Genomic DNA, 15,263 nt, shown 5'->3' on the forward strand with positions numbered 1-15,263 from the left:
ACCAATTGGAATTTGTTCCGTTCTTTAGTAGAGTCTAACATTAATACTAATCTGACTCTTAAAACAGAAATCGACATCATGGCGGCAGTGGAACACTTCAACGAATGCGTCCAACATGCCGCTTGGGATAGTACTCCAAATACTAAGAAATATACAGAACCAGAATGCTCGAAGACTATCCGTGAACTAGTAGCAGAAAAACGACAGGCTCGTAAATTATGGCAAACCACCAGATACAACAAAGACAAAACACGTCTAAATTACCTAACAGCTAAACTTAAAGAAATGATTCAAACAGAAAGAAATACAGTTGTACAGAACCACCTACGGAATCTGGACGCCACTGCTGCTAGTGACTACTCCCTTTGGAAAGCAACCAAAAAACTCAAAAGACCCACTGCTTCTAATCCGCCAATACGTAGAAAGGACGGTTCCTGGGCAAAAAGTGATTCAGAGAAAGGCGAGGCCTTTGCTTCCCATTTGGATGACGTCTTTCAGCCAAATCCATCGACAACCAGTAGTGAGGATCTCACATTCTTCCTTAATCAACCTTACCAACTTGACCCACCAATTAAAAGGATCGAGAAGTGTGAGGTTATAGAAACAATTAAAAACTTAAAACAGGGAAAAGCTCCGGGATACGATTTAATTACTGCTAAAATCCTTCAAGAATTACCTGGAAAAGCAATACACTTCTTGACGCAACTATTTAATTGCATACTGACTAGAGGCATCTTCCCACCGCAGTGGAAGATAGCTGAAATCAAAATGGTTCTGAAACCTGGCAAAGCCCCCGAAGAAACATCATCCTACAGACCGATTAGTTTACTGCCTGTATTGTCAAAAGCTATGGAAATACTTTTCTTAAAGCGATTAACCACAGTAATCGAAGAAAATAAGATCATACCTGACCACCAATTTGGTTTTAGAAAAAAACATGGTACTATTGAACAGGTCCATAGATTAGTGGAACTAATACACAGGGCCTTTGAAAACAAAAAATATTGCTGTGCAACATTTCTCGACATATCCCAGGCATTTGATAAAGTTTGGCACAAAGGTTTATTATACAAACTAAAAAAACAACTCCCAGCAAATTATTACATTTTTCTAAAATCGTATCTAGCTGACAGATTTTTTTGTATTAAGCTAGGAGAAGCGATTACTGGGCTGCATAGAATTAACGCGGGAGTACCGCAAGGGAGTGTGCTTGGCCCGATCCTCTACTTGATCTTTACTGCAGACCTACCAACCATGGATGGCGTCGAAATTGGTACCTTTGCTGATGACACCGCGGCTTTAACAGTTCATGATGAACCAACCCATGCAAGTCACATGTTACAGCGTTCTCTAAACAGCATCACGGAATGGCTAATTACCTGGCGAATAAAGGCAAACGAAGCAAAGTCGGTACAGGTGACCTTTACGACTAGACGCGATACGTGCCCGCCTGTAAAGCTTAATGGAGTCCAAATACCCCAAGCAAATGAAGTCAGATACCTTGGGATTTATCTTGATCGGCGTCTCACCTGGAGGAAACACATTTTCACCAAGCGAAAGGCACTAGGGATCCAACTGAGAAAGATATACTGGATGCTTGAAAAAAGATCACAGCTGTCCATGGAGAACAAACTCCTGTTATACAAGTGTATACTTAAACCAATCTGGACTTACGGAATCCAACTATGGGGCACAGCTGCCAATTCGAACGTGGAAATACTCCAGAGGTTTCAGTCCAAAATCCTGAGGATAATCGTAGACGCTCCATGGTTTGTAACAAATCAGCAAATACACCACGACCTTGAGATCAGGACAGTCCAAGAAGAGATCAAACACTCAATGAAGTCCTACAGGAATAGACTGAAAAACCATCCAAACATTCTGACCACGCAGTTGATGAGCCTTCCATTCGGGAGACTAAAGAGAAAGACTCCTAGAGATTTATAGGGATCTGTTTAACATAAAGGGAGCTGTCGCTGGACTGATTGCCCTACAAGACACAATTTTTAAGTCCTTAACCCTATGCTGAATGTTCACATGAAACAGATTGCAATTAATAAATACAAAAAAAAAAAAAAAAAAAATTTTTCGCTATATTATAATCTATCAATGTAAAGCGGTCAAATTGTCAACTGGCGTAGAACGGAATGCATCTTGCGCGCTGATTGGTAGAACGTAATATGCCCCCGCCGCTCCGGCATTCGCCATTTTGTTTGTTTATTTCGTTTGTTGTCGATTGTGTAAACAACTGTGTTTTCGTGATTATTATAATTTTCCAATTTCAATTTGTGTTTGAAGAATAAATATTTCGTTACAATTTGTTCCCTCCATATGTCAGGAATATTAATTACATACTCGTACTAAATAGTAAATACTTGAAGAATTTTTGAAGAGCATTTATTTTATTTAACTGACACCTCTATTTCATTCCTAACTCTACGGGAACTCCATGGGAACAGAACGGCTGGTCGTGATTAGTCGATCTTACAAAAAGACTGACCAATCAGGGAGAGCTTTCGGACAGTTGACAAAGTGACAATTTCTCATCGATAGATTATAATATAGCGAAAAATAATGCGTTAAATTGCAATCAGATGTTACGGTTCACAATAATTCGACAGTTTACAATCTCTCGAGATAGATTGTAATCTTACGGTGACATAAGTCTTAGCGTGATGATATAAATGGGCTATCTATCTAACACTGAAAGAATTTTCCAAATTGGACCAATAGTTCCTGAGATTAGCGCGTTCGAACAAACAAACTCTTCAGCTCTATAATATTAGTATAGATATGTCGGGAATGCCCCTGAGGAAAGTCCTGAAATATTCTACCATTATAAAAAGGTCTTTGATTATAACTATAATTTACAGTAGTTATAATTTCAAATTCATTTCAAATTTAGTTTAATTTCTTGGCAAGATGGCACAGGTTAGTCTTGAGTTCGGACTTAAGATAAACCGGAATAAAACAAAAATGATGATGGTCGACCGCATGAATAACAATTCTCCAGAAATTACAAAAATTGCAAATTGTGATGTGGTGCAATCGTACATTTATCTGGGGGCCTTAATAACGAACAACGGTGGATGTATCGACGAAGTCAAAAGGCGTATGGCGATCTCCAGATCTGCAATGGACAAGCTGAGGAAAATATGGAGGAATCGCAACATTTTTAGAGCCACAAAGATCCGACTAGTACGGACACTCGTATTCCCCATATTCCTATGCCGCAGAAACGTGGACCCTTCGGGAGGTAGAGAGGAAGAAGATAGACGCCCTAGAGATGTGGTGCTGGAGAAGAATGCTCGGAGTATCGTGGACTGAATTTCGTACCAACGAATCTATACTTCGAGAACTAGGCATCAAGCAACGTCTATCGTCTTTGGTACAGTCTCGTATCCTCAGCTATTTTGGTCACGTATGCCGCCGAGGGGAGGTGGATATTGAGCGACTTGTGGTTCAGGGCAGGGTTAAGGGTACCAGGCCACGAGGAAGATGGCCTATGAGGTGGACTGACCAGATAAAAGCGGCAGTAAATGGCTCATCGTCACTCTACGAATGCACGAAGAAGGCGGCCATCAGAGAGGAGTGGCGGCGGGTTGTAAAGCTTGCCACCAACACCTGAAGTGATGACCACGACCACTCTGTCAAGAGTGATATCGACAAAGAAGAAAAAGAAGAAGTTATAATTTATAATCTATACTAATATTATAAAGAGGAAAACTTTGTTTGTTTGTTTGGTTGTAATGAATAGGCTCAAAAACTAATGGACCGTTTTTAAAAATTCTTTCACCATTTGACAGCTACATTATCCACGAGTAACATAGGTAGGTTTATCCTGGTACGGGCAGTAGTTACCACGGGACGCGGGTGAAACCGCGGGGAAAACGGCTAGTTAACAAATAAATGTATCTTTAATTTTACAGCCTGTGAGAATTCTACAATTAAAACCAAAAAGCTTGGATTCCGTTTCTGAACGGACTCAGAGTTTGACAATGACAGTTGTAATGTTTAGGCCTGTAAGTCGATAATTTTTGTCTTATCGATATCGATTGATTTACTTGCGATGCCACACCACAAAAAAAATACATTTAATTTTTATAATATCTTTAAAAAAATTGCATTGTATTTTTTATTGTAATAACATTATGCAGAATTCAATATTGTTAATAAAACACATTCTTTGTAAATAAACTGAAGTCAGAAAAATGTTCTTTATTTGACCTTGACTTAAAAAAAACAGAGATAATATTTATTTATATCGACATTCGACAAAACGTTTTCTTGAAATCCTTACTTCCCAGTGACGTCAGCAGCTCTCGCAAAATGACGTCAATTGATTGACTACTGCTGAGCTATTTTTATTTTGCGTGACTATTACGCATCGGAAAAGCCGTCTACACACTCGCGCGCGAACCGCGCGCGAAGGCGCGAAACACCCGCGTAACATGAGTGTAGATCCGATTCGCATATTCTTCGCGGCTTCGCGGCTCGTTCGCGCTGTGTTCCCCGAAAATTGTCGGTTTTTTGTCCCGCGACAAAGCGCTCGCAGGCGCGAAGCGCGACGTGAACGCGACAAGACTATACATTCGCGCCTCGGGCAGCTCAGTCGCTCAGTAGCAATTGACACGGATGGTTGTGTTTTAGTTTTTTTTTTAGGTATATGCTACGATTTTGCTTGCAAAATGAGTAACGTGTGGAGCAATGAATTAGAACTAACATTTATAGAATGTTTTCGTGCTGAGCCGGTATTATGGGACATTAATTTGAAAGATTATAAAAATAAACTGAAAACCCATGATGCTTGGATGCGGATAAGTACGGTGATGGAAATACCAATTGATGAATTGAAAAAGAAAAAAGGTTCTCTCATGTCAAGCTATAGGAGCTACAAGGGAAAAGTTAAGAAGTCCGTTCAATCGGGAGCTGGTGCCGATGAGATATATCAGCCCATTTGGTTCGCTTATGAAGCAATGGATGCTTTTTTGGGAGATACTCTAAAGTGTAAAAAAAGTATGAATACGGTTAGTAGATAACTTTATTTTTTAATAGTTAGGTACTTAAATATTACTTAAATATTTTGTGAATTCGTTTCTTATTTCTGTGGCGTTATTTGCTGATCGCCGAGGTACTCTTCTCAAGTTACGAAAAGCGGATGTATTTTCTTGATCTGTCCTCCATGATCCAGGTTGTATAAGTACTCCATCATCATCAAACATATCAATAGATCCGGGTGGTGTATAGATATGTAAAGAAGTAGAACTTCGTCTCAAGAAGTTATGTAGTAGTATACAAGTATATGTTATAAGGCGAGCCTTTTGTGGTTGTAATGGGATTGGTTTTCTAAACACTCTAAATCTGGCCGCCAATATACCAAAAGTATTTTCTACCACTACCCGAGCTGAAGATAATCTTTTGTTGAATTCACGTTTTGCAGATCCTATGTTGTGCTGATCAGGATAGGGCTTCATTAAATGTTCTGACAGTGCAAAGGCTCCATCCCCCAAAAAAACGTAGGGCACATCAATGTTCGAACCTGGTAATGGATGCGGTGGTGGTAAATTTAAGCTGTTTGTACACATCTTGTTCCATAAAATACTATTTGTAAAAACTCCACCGTCACTTATTCTGCCTTGGCAACCAATGTCAGCAAACATGAAATTGTATTGACTATCAACTAATGCTAGTAATACTATACTGTAGGTTCTTTTATAATTATAGTATACAGAACCAGAATTGAATGGACAGTCGAGAACAATATGTTTGCCGTCAATAGATCCAACCGCTCGAGGAAACTTCCTTGCAAATCCTCTTTCAATACGCAGCCACTCTTCTGGACAAGATGGTATCTGCAAAAAACATAACATATATAAAACCTTCATGTAAAAAACAGTATTTAAGTGCCTAAATGTATGTGTGTTTTTTTAGGAACGTGGAATAAAGGAGCCTAAAGAAGTAAATCTCGAAGCTATTAAAGAGAATGTTGAAGAAATGAATGAAAATCGAAGTCAGTCTATTAACACCCAAAAAGACAGTGACCAGACAATCCACCGACGCAAAATCTCTTCAGAAGTGGTTGACGCAGGAAATGTCGTTAAAGACGCTCTTATCACCTTCAAATCCACGCTAAAAAGGAACCCATTACAGCCTATTCAGCAAGACGATGATTGCGATTTATACGGAAAACTATTAGCAAATAAGTTGCGAAAATTATCTGAAAAGAATAGATTGAAGTTGATGCACGACATTGATGGGATGTATTTACAATACCAATTTGATGACCCTTTAGTGATGACTCCATCGCCACCTCATTTTTATGAACCAAGAACAGGCACATCATCATCTACGCATTCAGAGCCTCCATTTCATTACGGGCAGGCGAATCAAAATACTTATTACCAAAATAGACAAGTAATATCAGCCCCACCTTCTAATATCATTATTCAATCGAACCGGCTAATTCGTACACCAGATTATCCTGTCCTTCATTTACCAGAGAACCAAGATGCAAACACATCTGATCATAATAATGATATAGTTCAGACAGCTTTTGACTTAAGTTAAATACCTACTGAAATTACCGAATTTTGTTTTTATTGTCTATTGAATTTTGTTATTATATTTGGTTGATTTTGCAAAGTTATATTCTAGATTCTAAGTAGTTCTGTATATGCATAATAAAAGTATTAAATTGATGTCCTTACTTTTATTTCATCCTCTAACACTTCACATAGGGCATGGCAAACTTCGGGTATAATTTTTGATATTATTTGTGGTGAAACTTTGAACAAAAAATGAAGGCTTTCAAAGTCATCTCCTGTTGCTAAGTATCTCAGTGTTATAGCGAGACGTATCTGGGCAGGAATAGCTTTTCGTAATTGGGTGTCTTGTTTTGAAATTCGTGTTGAAATTTGACTAAGCAAATATTCAAAATCATTTAATGACATCCGGGAAAACTTTTTGAATTCATCTGTAGGTTCTGCAACTAGTTCATTCAACTGCTCCTCCATGGTTGCACTGTAACAAAATACAAAGTTATCAAGTATCAGATCCCACATCACAAGATATGTTACAGCGGCGTATTACATTTTAACTGTTATTAAAACTGTAATTTTATATAGCTAAAAGTGAATATATATTTATTTCACCCATCTTGTACTACGTACTTACTATATCCTAAACTCTATGAGAAAGCATAATAAATTGGTACTTACCTGGTTCTGTTTCGGTGAATGGTGGTAATCCACCATCTCCGTTTTCTTTGCTTCTTTTGAATTGTTTGTTTTTTCTTTATGGCGTAACTATAAATTGCTAAAGCGCAAAGTAGCCCCGCAGCTGCTGTAGTGGTTTCACTGTCCATACCGACTACAAATAAACTATATTGATTAAATGCTTGGCGTGCATACGCGTCAAGTGCGCGAACTATACTGAGAGCCCGGCGCGAACCTCTGCCAGTGTGGACAGTTGGCAGTTCTTGCTCCAATTCGCGCCGCGATTCGCGTCGCGATTGGCGCCGTGATTCGCGCGCGAGTGTGTAGATGGCTAAACTGTGTAAATATAATAACAGATTGCAAACGTGTTATTGTTGCATGTGTTTTTAGTTCCAGTGAGACAGGTTACGCTTTTCAAAAGGGATTCTTAAAAAAGAACATTTTAAAGTCTTTATGCGAAGTAAGTTGCACAATAAACTCGATCACAGTAAAAGTGATCCAGTTTACCAACAGTGCGTCATTATTTCTAGCTACCTATATCTTGCAGAAAAGTAAAAAAGTAAAGTTAAAATCTCCGTACGTGTTACAGGTGTGTTGTAATAACTTCAAAGTGAATTTAGTGAAGAAAGCGCGGCGTTTGTCGTATAAGCAGTTTGATGATATTAGACGAACTTGAAGATTTCTTTGACATGGCTCCGAATAAACGAGGGCGGCGGGGCGTCAGTGACGCTGACGACGAAGACGACGAGTACAGACGCAAAAGGGACAGAAATAATGAGGTAAGAAACCTTTATGAATTACAATTTTTTAAGTCTCTAGTCCTGTGGTCTTTGCACACTATGCAACACTGACCCTTATTGAGAGTGAATGAACAAGTCAACAGTGGGTAACCAGACCTTATCAAGTAAACTAGATGATTATAGTAAAGATATCAGTAATATCAGGGTGAAATGGTTTAGTGTCATAGATTTATTGAATGATTGTGACAAATAGTAAAAGCGTGTAGTAAATACGGCTAATATGAATGGTTATACTTAACATTGAACAAAAATGCAATTTATAGAGAAACATGCTGTGCATATTGTAGCTTATGATATGCAGGATGAAGATAGTGATCTTACTTCCTAAACATTCTTATTTACAATTCAAACTAGTATTATAAAACTGAAGATTTTATTTGAATGTACTAATCTCGGGAAGTATTGGACCAATTTGAAAAAGTGTTTCACTGTTAGATAGCCCATTTATGGAGAAAGGCTGTAGACTAATTTCTATCTAGGTACTTATAGACGTCCCCATGAGACGAGAGTGAAACTGCTGGTGGAAGCTAGTAGTGAATAAAAGAAATACTTTATACATTTTTTAAGCATCAACAAAGTCAAATTTATGTACAGAAATTTAATCAACACAAAACCAGTGTTATTAAAATTGGGGATTCCCAAGTATCACATAAACAGTTGAGGAAAATAAACAGAGAACAGCCATGTTATTGCACAAGAATATTAACAAGCCAAGTTCTTTAACATGCTATATTATTGGCATATTCTTATCTGGGTTAGTTTGGAGTACAAGCAGAAATGCTGATGTTAAAACATTGTGCAATTCGCCCTGTAAATTCAGTAATCATGATGCAATAGTCCCACTATATTTATTTCCGTTGCTATCAAGTTAGTGGCATTGTTTATTCCAAAATGGCACTACAAGGCTTGTTCCGTACCTCTATTCTTTTAAGTTTAAAAAATTCTGTGATATTTTTGTTTATTTAGAGCCAGTGAAAATGTTTTAGTGGTGTTTGTTTGCGATTTTAAATTGTTTGAATATTTGCGCGTGTGTTTTACGGAAAGAATGGTATTGTTTACATTTTTATTTACTACTGAATGTTTATTGGTCTGTGTATTACTATTTCGAGGTGTTATCTTGTTATGCAGAACCCTGTTTTTTAAGACAAATGAAATAAGTTGTGAGCTGATGCATTAGCTGTCTAGCAAGGCAGAATTTGGTCCGGCTATTTTGTTGATTAAACTTATGAAAAAATATATATTGAGACAAACAGACACCCTGAACTTATTTATTAGTATTGATTATATATATTGTTTATAGTGAGGTAGATAAAGTGATGCAACAAAAACCTGACCTGTCCTCATTCAGTGTCAAGAGTTACAAGATAATAATAGATAACGTTAATTGTTTCAGGCAGTAAAAAAGAGCAGATTCAAGACAAAACAACGGACTCAAGAAACATTTACTCGAGTAAACAAATTGAAAGCTGAAAACCAAATGTTGGAAGAGAAAGTGAAAACACTGACGAAGGAATTGCAGTTTCTTAAAGAACTATTCTTAGCTCATGCATCAAACACACCCAACGCTAAGTTTGAAGGGATCGACCTTGACAAACTGTTAGAGGACATACCTGAAGATAAAAAATAGGTAGTGGTTTATCAATAGTACTACAGACTTGCCGTAAATAGTGTTAGTGGGAGGAGTGATCACAGGACAGACAAATGAATTGTTCCGTGGCTCAATTAGATGAAAATTAAAGCTATTATGTACTGGCACCTAAGAATAAAATACAAATTGTTCTTCAATACAATAACACAGCTGTTATGAGTCAGGTTGCAAGTGCGTAGTAGCGCCAAAACCACATATTTGTATACTATGTATACTAAGATATATAGATAAGATATTATACCTTATGGTATATAAAAAAAAATTAAGGAAGGTCTATAGATTATTTGGCATTTATTGTTATAATATAATTTTGTTATCTGTTATCTTAAATTTTAGGCGTCGGATAACAGTGTTTTTATTTTTATAAGTACATTGCTATCAGATCTATACATTATTGATCAACTCGGTTTTTGAAAGTATTAAAAATAAATATTTTTGATACTTTGCACAAACTGTAATACACTACATGCTCGCTTGTGTGCATTTTTAAACTAGAGATGCCTGTTGATGCAGATGTCCATAGTGAAGTAATATGATGTTGAACACCAATACTGGACACAATAAATTTTTGAATAAAAAAATATGAACTAAGTTACTGTTTGACAGTAGTTATCGCTAGAATTCTAAATCTATAGTTTGGCTTATAAGCTACCAAAGCACAATGCAGCTGAGATGGTTTTAATCAACCAATAGAATTACTACTGGTTTTCTTTCGGTTGTTTAAAAACTTCCACATCTCTGGTGGAGCCATGGCTTAAGTGCACCTTAAACCTATATCATGTAATGTAGGCATCTAAAATAGACAACACTAAAGTTCCTTAGTTAGTACAAAAAGGCAATATTTTACACTCTACTACCTATAACTATAATTATGTATTAAAATCATTCTGTACAAAATTTAAAATGTGATGTAACATTAATAAGAAAAATAATGTAATTTAAAAAAATGCAGCTTTTTAAAATGTAATTCAACTATGCAATTTTTAAATATCAACCAACTGTGTTATATAATATTATTTTTATATCTACTTCACCAGCAAGGAATAAATAATATCTACCGAATTTATTTGGTTTTATTTTGATGAATACTTTTATGGAATTTTGACTACGCAATCCATTATAATGTACTGAAATTGCAGAGATTTTGGTTTAGTGCAGTTTGCAGGTCAGATAGGCAGTCGCTTCTTATAAAGCACTGGTACTCAGCTGAATCCGGTTAGACTGGAAGCGTACCCCAACATAGTTGGGAAAAAGGCTCGGAGGATGATACAGTTTGCTGATTACTGTATCAGCGAAAAAGTGTCAATCTACAAGGAACGTTTATTGAGGTTAGCACAGTAGCTCTCCTGCCAGGGCTGCGGGATTGTTCGAAAGAGTAACCTCAGCCCTGGTACATAAAAGGCCTACGACGGTTTTTAGTCAGTAAGAGTCTGACACTCCCTCGCCACTGCTAACCCACAGCGGGAGGGGTCATTTGATGATTTATGACGTCGTACAGTAGCTCCACATGATTACCGATACTCATACTTTGCTGCATCTACATTTAAGGGATAAGAAGGCTACACAGCCTTTGATTATAGAAATACAATACAGAAATACGTAAGCTTCTAAAATCTGCAAAGCTGTTTGAGCTCTACCTGGGAATCGAACCCGAGACCTCGTCAACAGCAACGAGGCAGTCATAGACTAGCGGCATGCAGGAACATCATAAAAATCAAAAGAATTAGCATCAACTCCATCCAGGAACAAAAGCAATCATATTCATGAGATTCTAAATTCTGTTTAAGAAAAATGCATAGTGCTCAAATCATTAGGTAACATTCCTCCTATTCCTATCCTTCCAATAAAAATATATTCAGTGCAAGTGGTTACTCCAGTTACATTGACAAATTCTTGGTCTTGGCATTAAATACAGTATTGCCAAATAGAGAATAGTTTCCCCGATTTCGACGACAATCAAAATTCTCAAAAGTAAATTCCTGATAAAATCTCTTACAATCAAGTATTATCAAGCAATTAATTAAGCTTCACACGTATTATGCTAATTAGCGGAGATGAAAACAAAAGAAAGTAAATGAGTAGAAAGTAGAAATGTCAGTTGTGGGAAATTAAGTATTATACGTTTGGCAGCATTTACGTTCTCGTTTCAATACGCAGCACAGAGTAACTTTGTAAATAATGAGAGATTTCATTGCTTGTTCCGTGGATTTCATCATTTTTCAATCCAAGTGAATTGACTTCATTTAATAACACGTCTGTTCATTATCATCAGCTCTCGAGAGCTCTGGGTTCTGTCTAATCTCTGATCTATTACAGTCAGTTTGCACTAAACACAAGAAGTAAACTTTACAACTTGTAAATACTCGGATTTAGTTTCATTTTTTTACAAGTTTTGTGGATTGAATTAATCTCCAGCTACTGCTACTATTGTGTGTGTGTGGCAGGGGGCACTCGGGTAACTGAGTGTACGGGCACGCGATCCCGCCTTCCCTGAGCTACCTTAGTCCACATTCTGATTATCCGTGGCTATGGTATCCCACCTCTCCTATTCCTGAATTCCTTCCTCATAAATCAAAATCCTTTCCTTGTGGTTCCCTCCCGCTCAAACCACAAAGTCTGGCTCGGTGAGGAAGGCAACACAACGCAGATATGCAATGTGATTTGGCGGACTCGGCGGGTCAGCAAGGCAAGGTGGATGGCCTAGGGCGACAGTGGAGGGTGTATAGTCACTGTCGGCCAGACACAGCATCCGACCCCTCCTTCAGTCGTAGCGGTTTCCGTTCCACTGATCCAAGGAGGGTAAGGACGAGTGTGTGCGCCTGCGTATGCGCGAACGTTTGCGCACCTTAATATATCCTGCGTATTTGACCGCTTCCGTTAATGGACTCCGATTCAGTTAAGTCCTGTGGCGATAGGTAGAAGTAGAGAGGTTTAGACAGATGCATCTAGGCTTTGTCTGATACCTGCACATAGGCGGTCTCGGGGGTGTGAGTACATGCCGTGGTCGCTTCTGCGCTGCACTCTGGGACGACAGCGTGGATTCGGCAGCACCCGAGATGACAAAGCAGCCCTATTTAGGGAGACACTGCTTTCCCTGCTCAGCCAGAGAGGGGGCTAGAAAAGGTGCCCTAAAAAAATGTTCGTCCCGTCTCGATAGGTGGTAGTAACCGCGGCTGCCATCGCATCACTTTGAATCGTGGTCGAAAGTACAGAACTTTTAACGACAATAAAGTAACACCGGTTATGACATTCGGAGCGTGGAACGTGAGAACTCTACTTGATCGAGATGGTAATGCCTGTCCTGAACGCAAGACCGCCATCGTAGCTCGGGAACTTCATCGCTATAACGTGGATGTGGCTGCTCTCAGCGAAACACATCTTGCCGATGAAGGAGAGATGGTAGAAGCAGGTGGTGGATACACTTTCTTTTGGAAAGGTACTGCTGCCTCCGAAACTCGGCGATCAGGTGTAGGATTTGCCATCAAGAATCACTTAGCAAAGCGACTGAGCGAGTGCCCTGTTCACATTTCCGACCGCGTAACCACGCTGCGCCTTCATTTGGACAAAGACAATTACCTTAATGTCATCAGTGTCTATGCGCCTACGTTAGACAAATCTGATGACATCAAGGACAAATTTTACGAGGAAGTGTCTCTTTGTCTTGATCGCATAAACGCCAGAGAGCAGGTACTTTTGCTGGGCGATTTCAATGCCAGGGTTGGCCGGGACTATGAAGCCTGGCCTGGAGTTTTGGGTAGACACGGTGTTGGCAACATGAACAGCAATGGTCAACTTTTGCTTAGTCTTTGTGCTCAGTACGGCTTGGCAATTACGAACACCATGTTTAGACTTGCCGCCAAGTACAAGACGACATGGATGCACCCAAGATCCAAGCACTGGCATTTGATCGACTATGCTATTGTGAGGCAAAGAGATTACAGCCAAGTGCAGATAACCCGCGCTATGCGAGGTGCGCACTGTTGGTCCGACCACCGACTTATTGTCACTAAGCTGCGAATCCGCCTCCTTCGCCCGCGTCGGTCTCAGATAAGAAAGCTTGCGTACTTAAACGTGGAAAAGCTGAAAGATCGCGAGGCGAGGGAGAAATATGCTGATTCGTTGTCAAGAAAGCTGTCATCCGCTACCGAAGTAGATAATGTTGATGTTGCCTGGGGAACTTTAGCATCTCATATCTTAGAAACCGCTTCAACTGCACTGGGCAATAAATGCTGTCGCAATGAAGACTGGTTTGATGAGAATGATGAAGTTCTGCGGGCGGCACTTGACAAACATCGGGACCTTCTACGACAGCATACAAGGCGAAGAGGAAGCGTTGCGGACGTCAAAGCTAGTGACCAAGAAGTGTGTAAGCTGTCTCGACAAATTAAAGATAAGTGGTGGCGGGACAAGGCTTGTCACATGCAATGGCTCAATGACACAAACCAGCTAGGGGAGTTTTACAGTGAGGTGCGTAAGCTGATTGGCACATCCTACCATACGAAGGTTCCTTTAAGGTCTCTTGATGGTAGGCACCTATTGACAAGCAGGGAGGATGTGTTAAAACGCTGGGCGGAGCACTTTAATACCTTGCTTAATGTGGATCGATCAGCTGATCTGCAAAGTATTAGTTTGATGCCCCAACTCTCTTCTGCCATTGAACTGGATGAGCCCCTGCTGCGTGACGAGGTTATTTCTGCCATCAGACAGCAACAAAACAACCGGGCGGCTGGCATTGATCTTATACCGGGAGAGCTGATTAAGTACGGCGGAGAGGAGTTGCACACGTCAATATGGAGATTCTTTGAACGTATGTGGGAGGAAGAGCGCGTTCCTGATACTTTTAAAGTGTCGCGAATTTGTGCTCTGTATAAGAACAAGGGCAACCGGTCTGACTGCAACTCTTACCGTGGTATTTCACTCCTTTCGGCCCCTGGGAAGGTCTTTGCCAGAATTCTTCTGAATCGCCTAAAGGCCTTATCGGAAAAGATTTTGCCAGAAACTCAATTTGGCTTCCGACCTGACCGAGGTACATGTGAAGCAATTTTCGCGGTACGGCAAGTACAGGAAAAGAGCAGAGAACAAGGTCGTCAACTGTACCTCTGCTTCGTTGACCTGGAGAAAGCTTTCGACAGTGTGCCTCGTGAAGCGCTTTGGGTGGTGTTGGGAAGGCTCGGGTGCACGGAAAAGTTTGTAAGACTTCTTAGACTACTGCATGATGACATGCAATGTTGTGTCGCCGTAGACGGTGAACAGACAGAATTCTTCCCCGTTACCTGTGGAGTGAAGCAAGGATGTGTGTTAGCACCTACTCTGTTTGCTTTATACTTTGCGGTGGTGGTTAGAGAAGTCTTACAAGCAATTCCCCAGGGAGTTCGCATTCGATTCCGCACGGACGGCAATCTTTTCAACTTGGCTAGACTTAAGGCTCGTACCAAGGTTTCGCATGCACTGATCTCCGAGATAATGTATGCTGATGATCTGTGCTTTTTGGCTGAATCCCCAGATGGCCTGCAGCAGCTGATGTCCGGTTTCCATCAAGCTTGCCGTAAGTTCGGCCTAAAGATCAGTGTCAATAAGACAGAAGTGATGTCTGTAGACATT

The 15,263-nt window shown here is 39.7% G+C and overlaps 2 protein-coding genes and 1 long non-coding RNA gene across 3 annotated transcripts; 2 read left to right on the plus strand and 1 right to left on the minus strand.

Moving 5' to 3' along the window:
* The first annotated feature begins 4,401 nt into the window (after nucleotides 1-4,401).
* Nucleotides 4,402-6,698, plus strand: LOC124641339. Its single transcript, XM_047179399.1, has 2 exons — nucleotides 4,402-5,027; nucleotides 5,932-6,698. The coding sequence occupies exons 1-2, from the start codon at nucleotides 4,452-4,454 to the stop codon at nucleotides 6,565-6,567; spliced, it is 1,212 nt and encodes a 403-aa protein (XP_047035355.1). The 5' UTR covers nucleotides 4,402-4,451; the 3' UTR covers nucleotides 6,568-6,698.
* Nucleotides 5,024-7,540, minus strand: LOC124641338. The gene is made up of 3 exons (XM_047179398.1): nucleotides 7,218-7,540; nucleotides 6,708-7,020; nucleotides 5,024-5,852 (listed from the first exon to the last, which is right to left on the minus strand). The coding sequence occupies exons 1-3, from the start codon at nucleotides 7,361-7,363 to the stop codon at nucleotides 5,064-5,066; spliced, it is 1,248 nt and encodes a 415-aa protein (XP_047035354.1). The 5' UTR covers nucleotides 7,364-7,540; the 3' UTR covers nucleotides 5,024-5,063.
* Nucleotides 7,541-8,002: 462 nt separating this feature from the next.
* Nucleotides 8,003-10,594, plus strand: LOC124641340. Its single transcript, XR_006985667.1, has 2 exons — nucleotides 8,003-9,062; nucleotides 9,408-10,594. It is a non-coding gene; the product is annotated as an uncharacterized LOC124641340 (long non-coding RNA).
* Nucleotides 10,595-15,263: the final 4,669 nt, after the last annotated feature.

Source organism: Helicoverpa zea, chromosome 22 (assembly GCF_022581195.2).
Source record: "Helicoverpa zea isolate HzStark_Cry1AcR chromosome 22, ilHelZeax1.1, whole genome shotgun sequence".
NCBI classification, from domain to species: domain Eukaryota; kingdom Metazoa; phylum Arthropoda; class Insecta; order Lepidoptera; family Noctuidae; genus Helicoverpa; species Helicoverpa zea.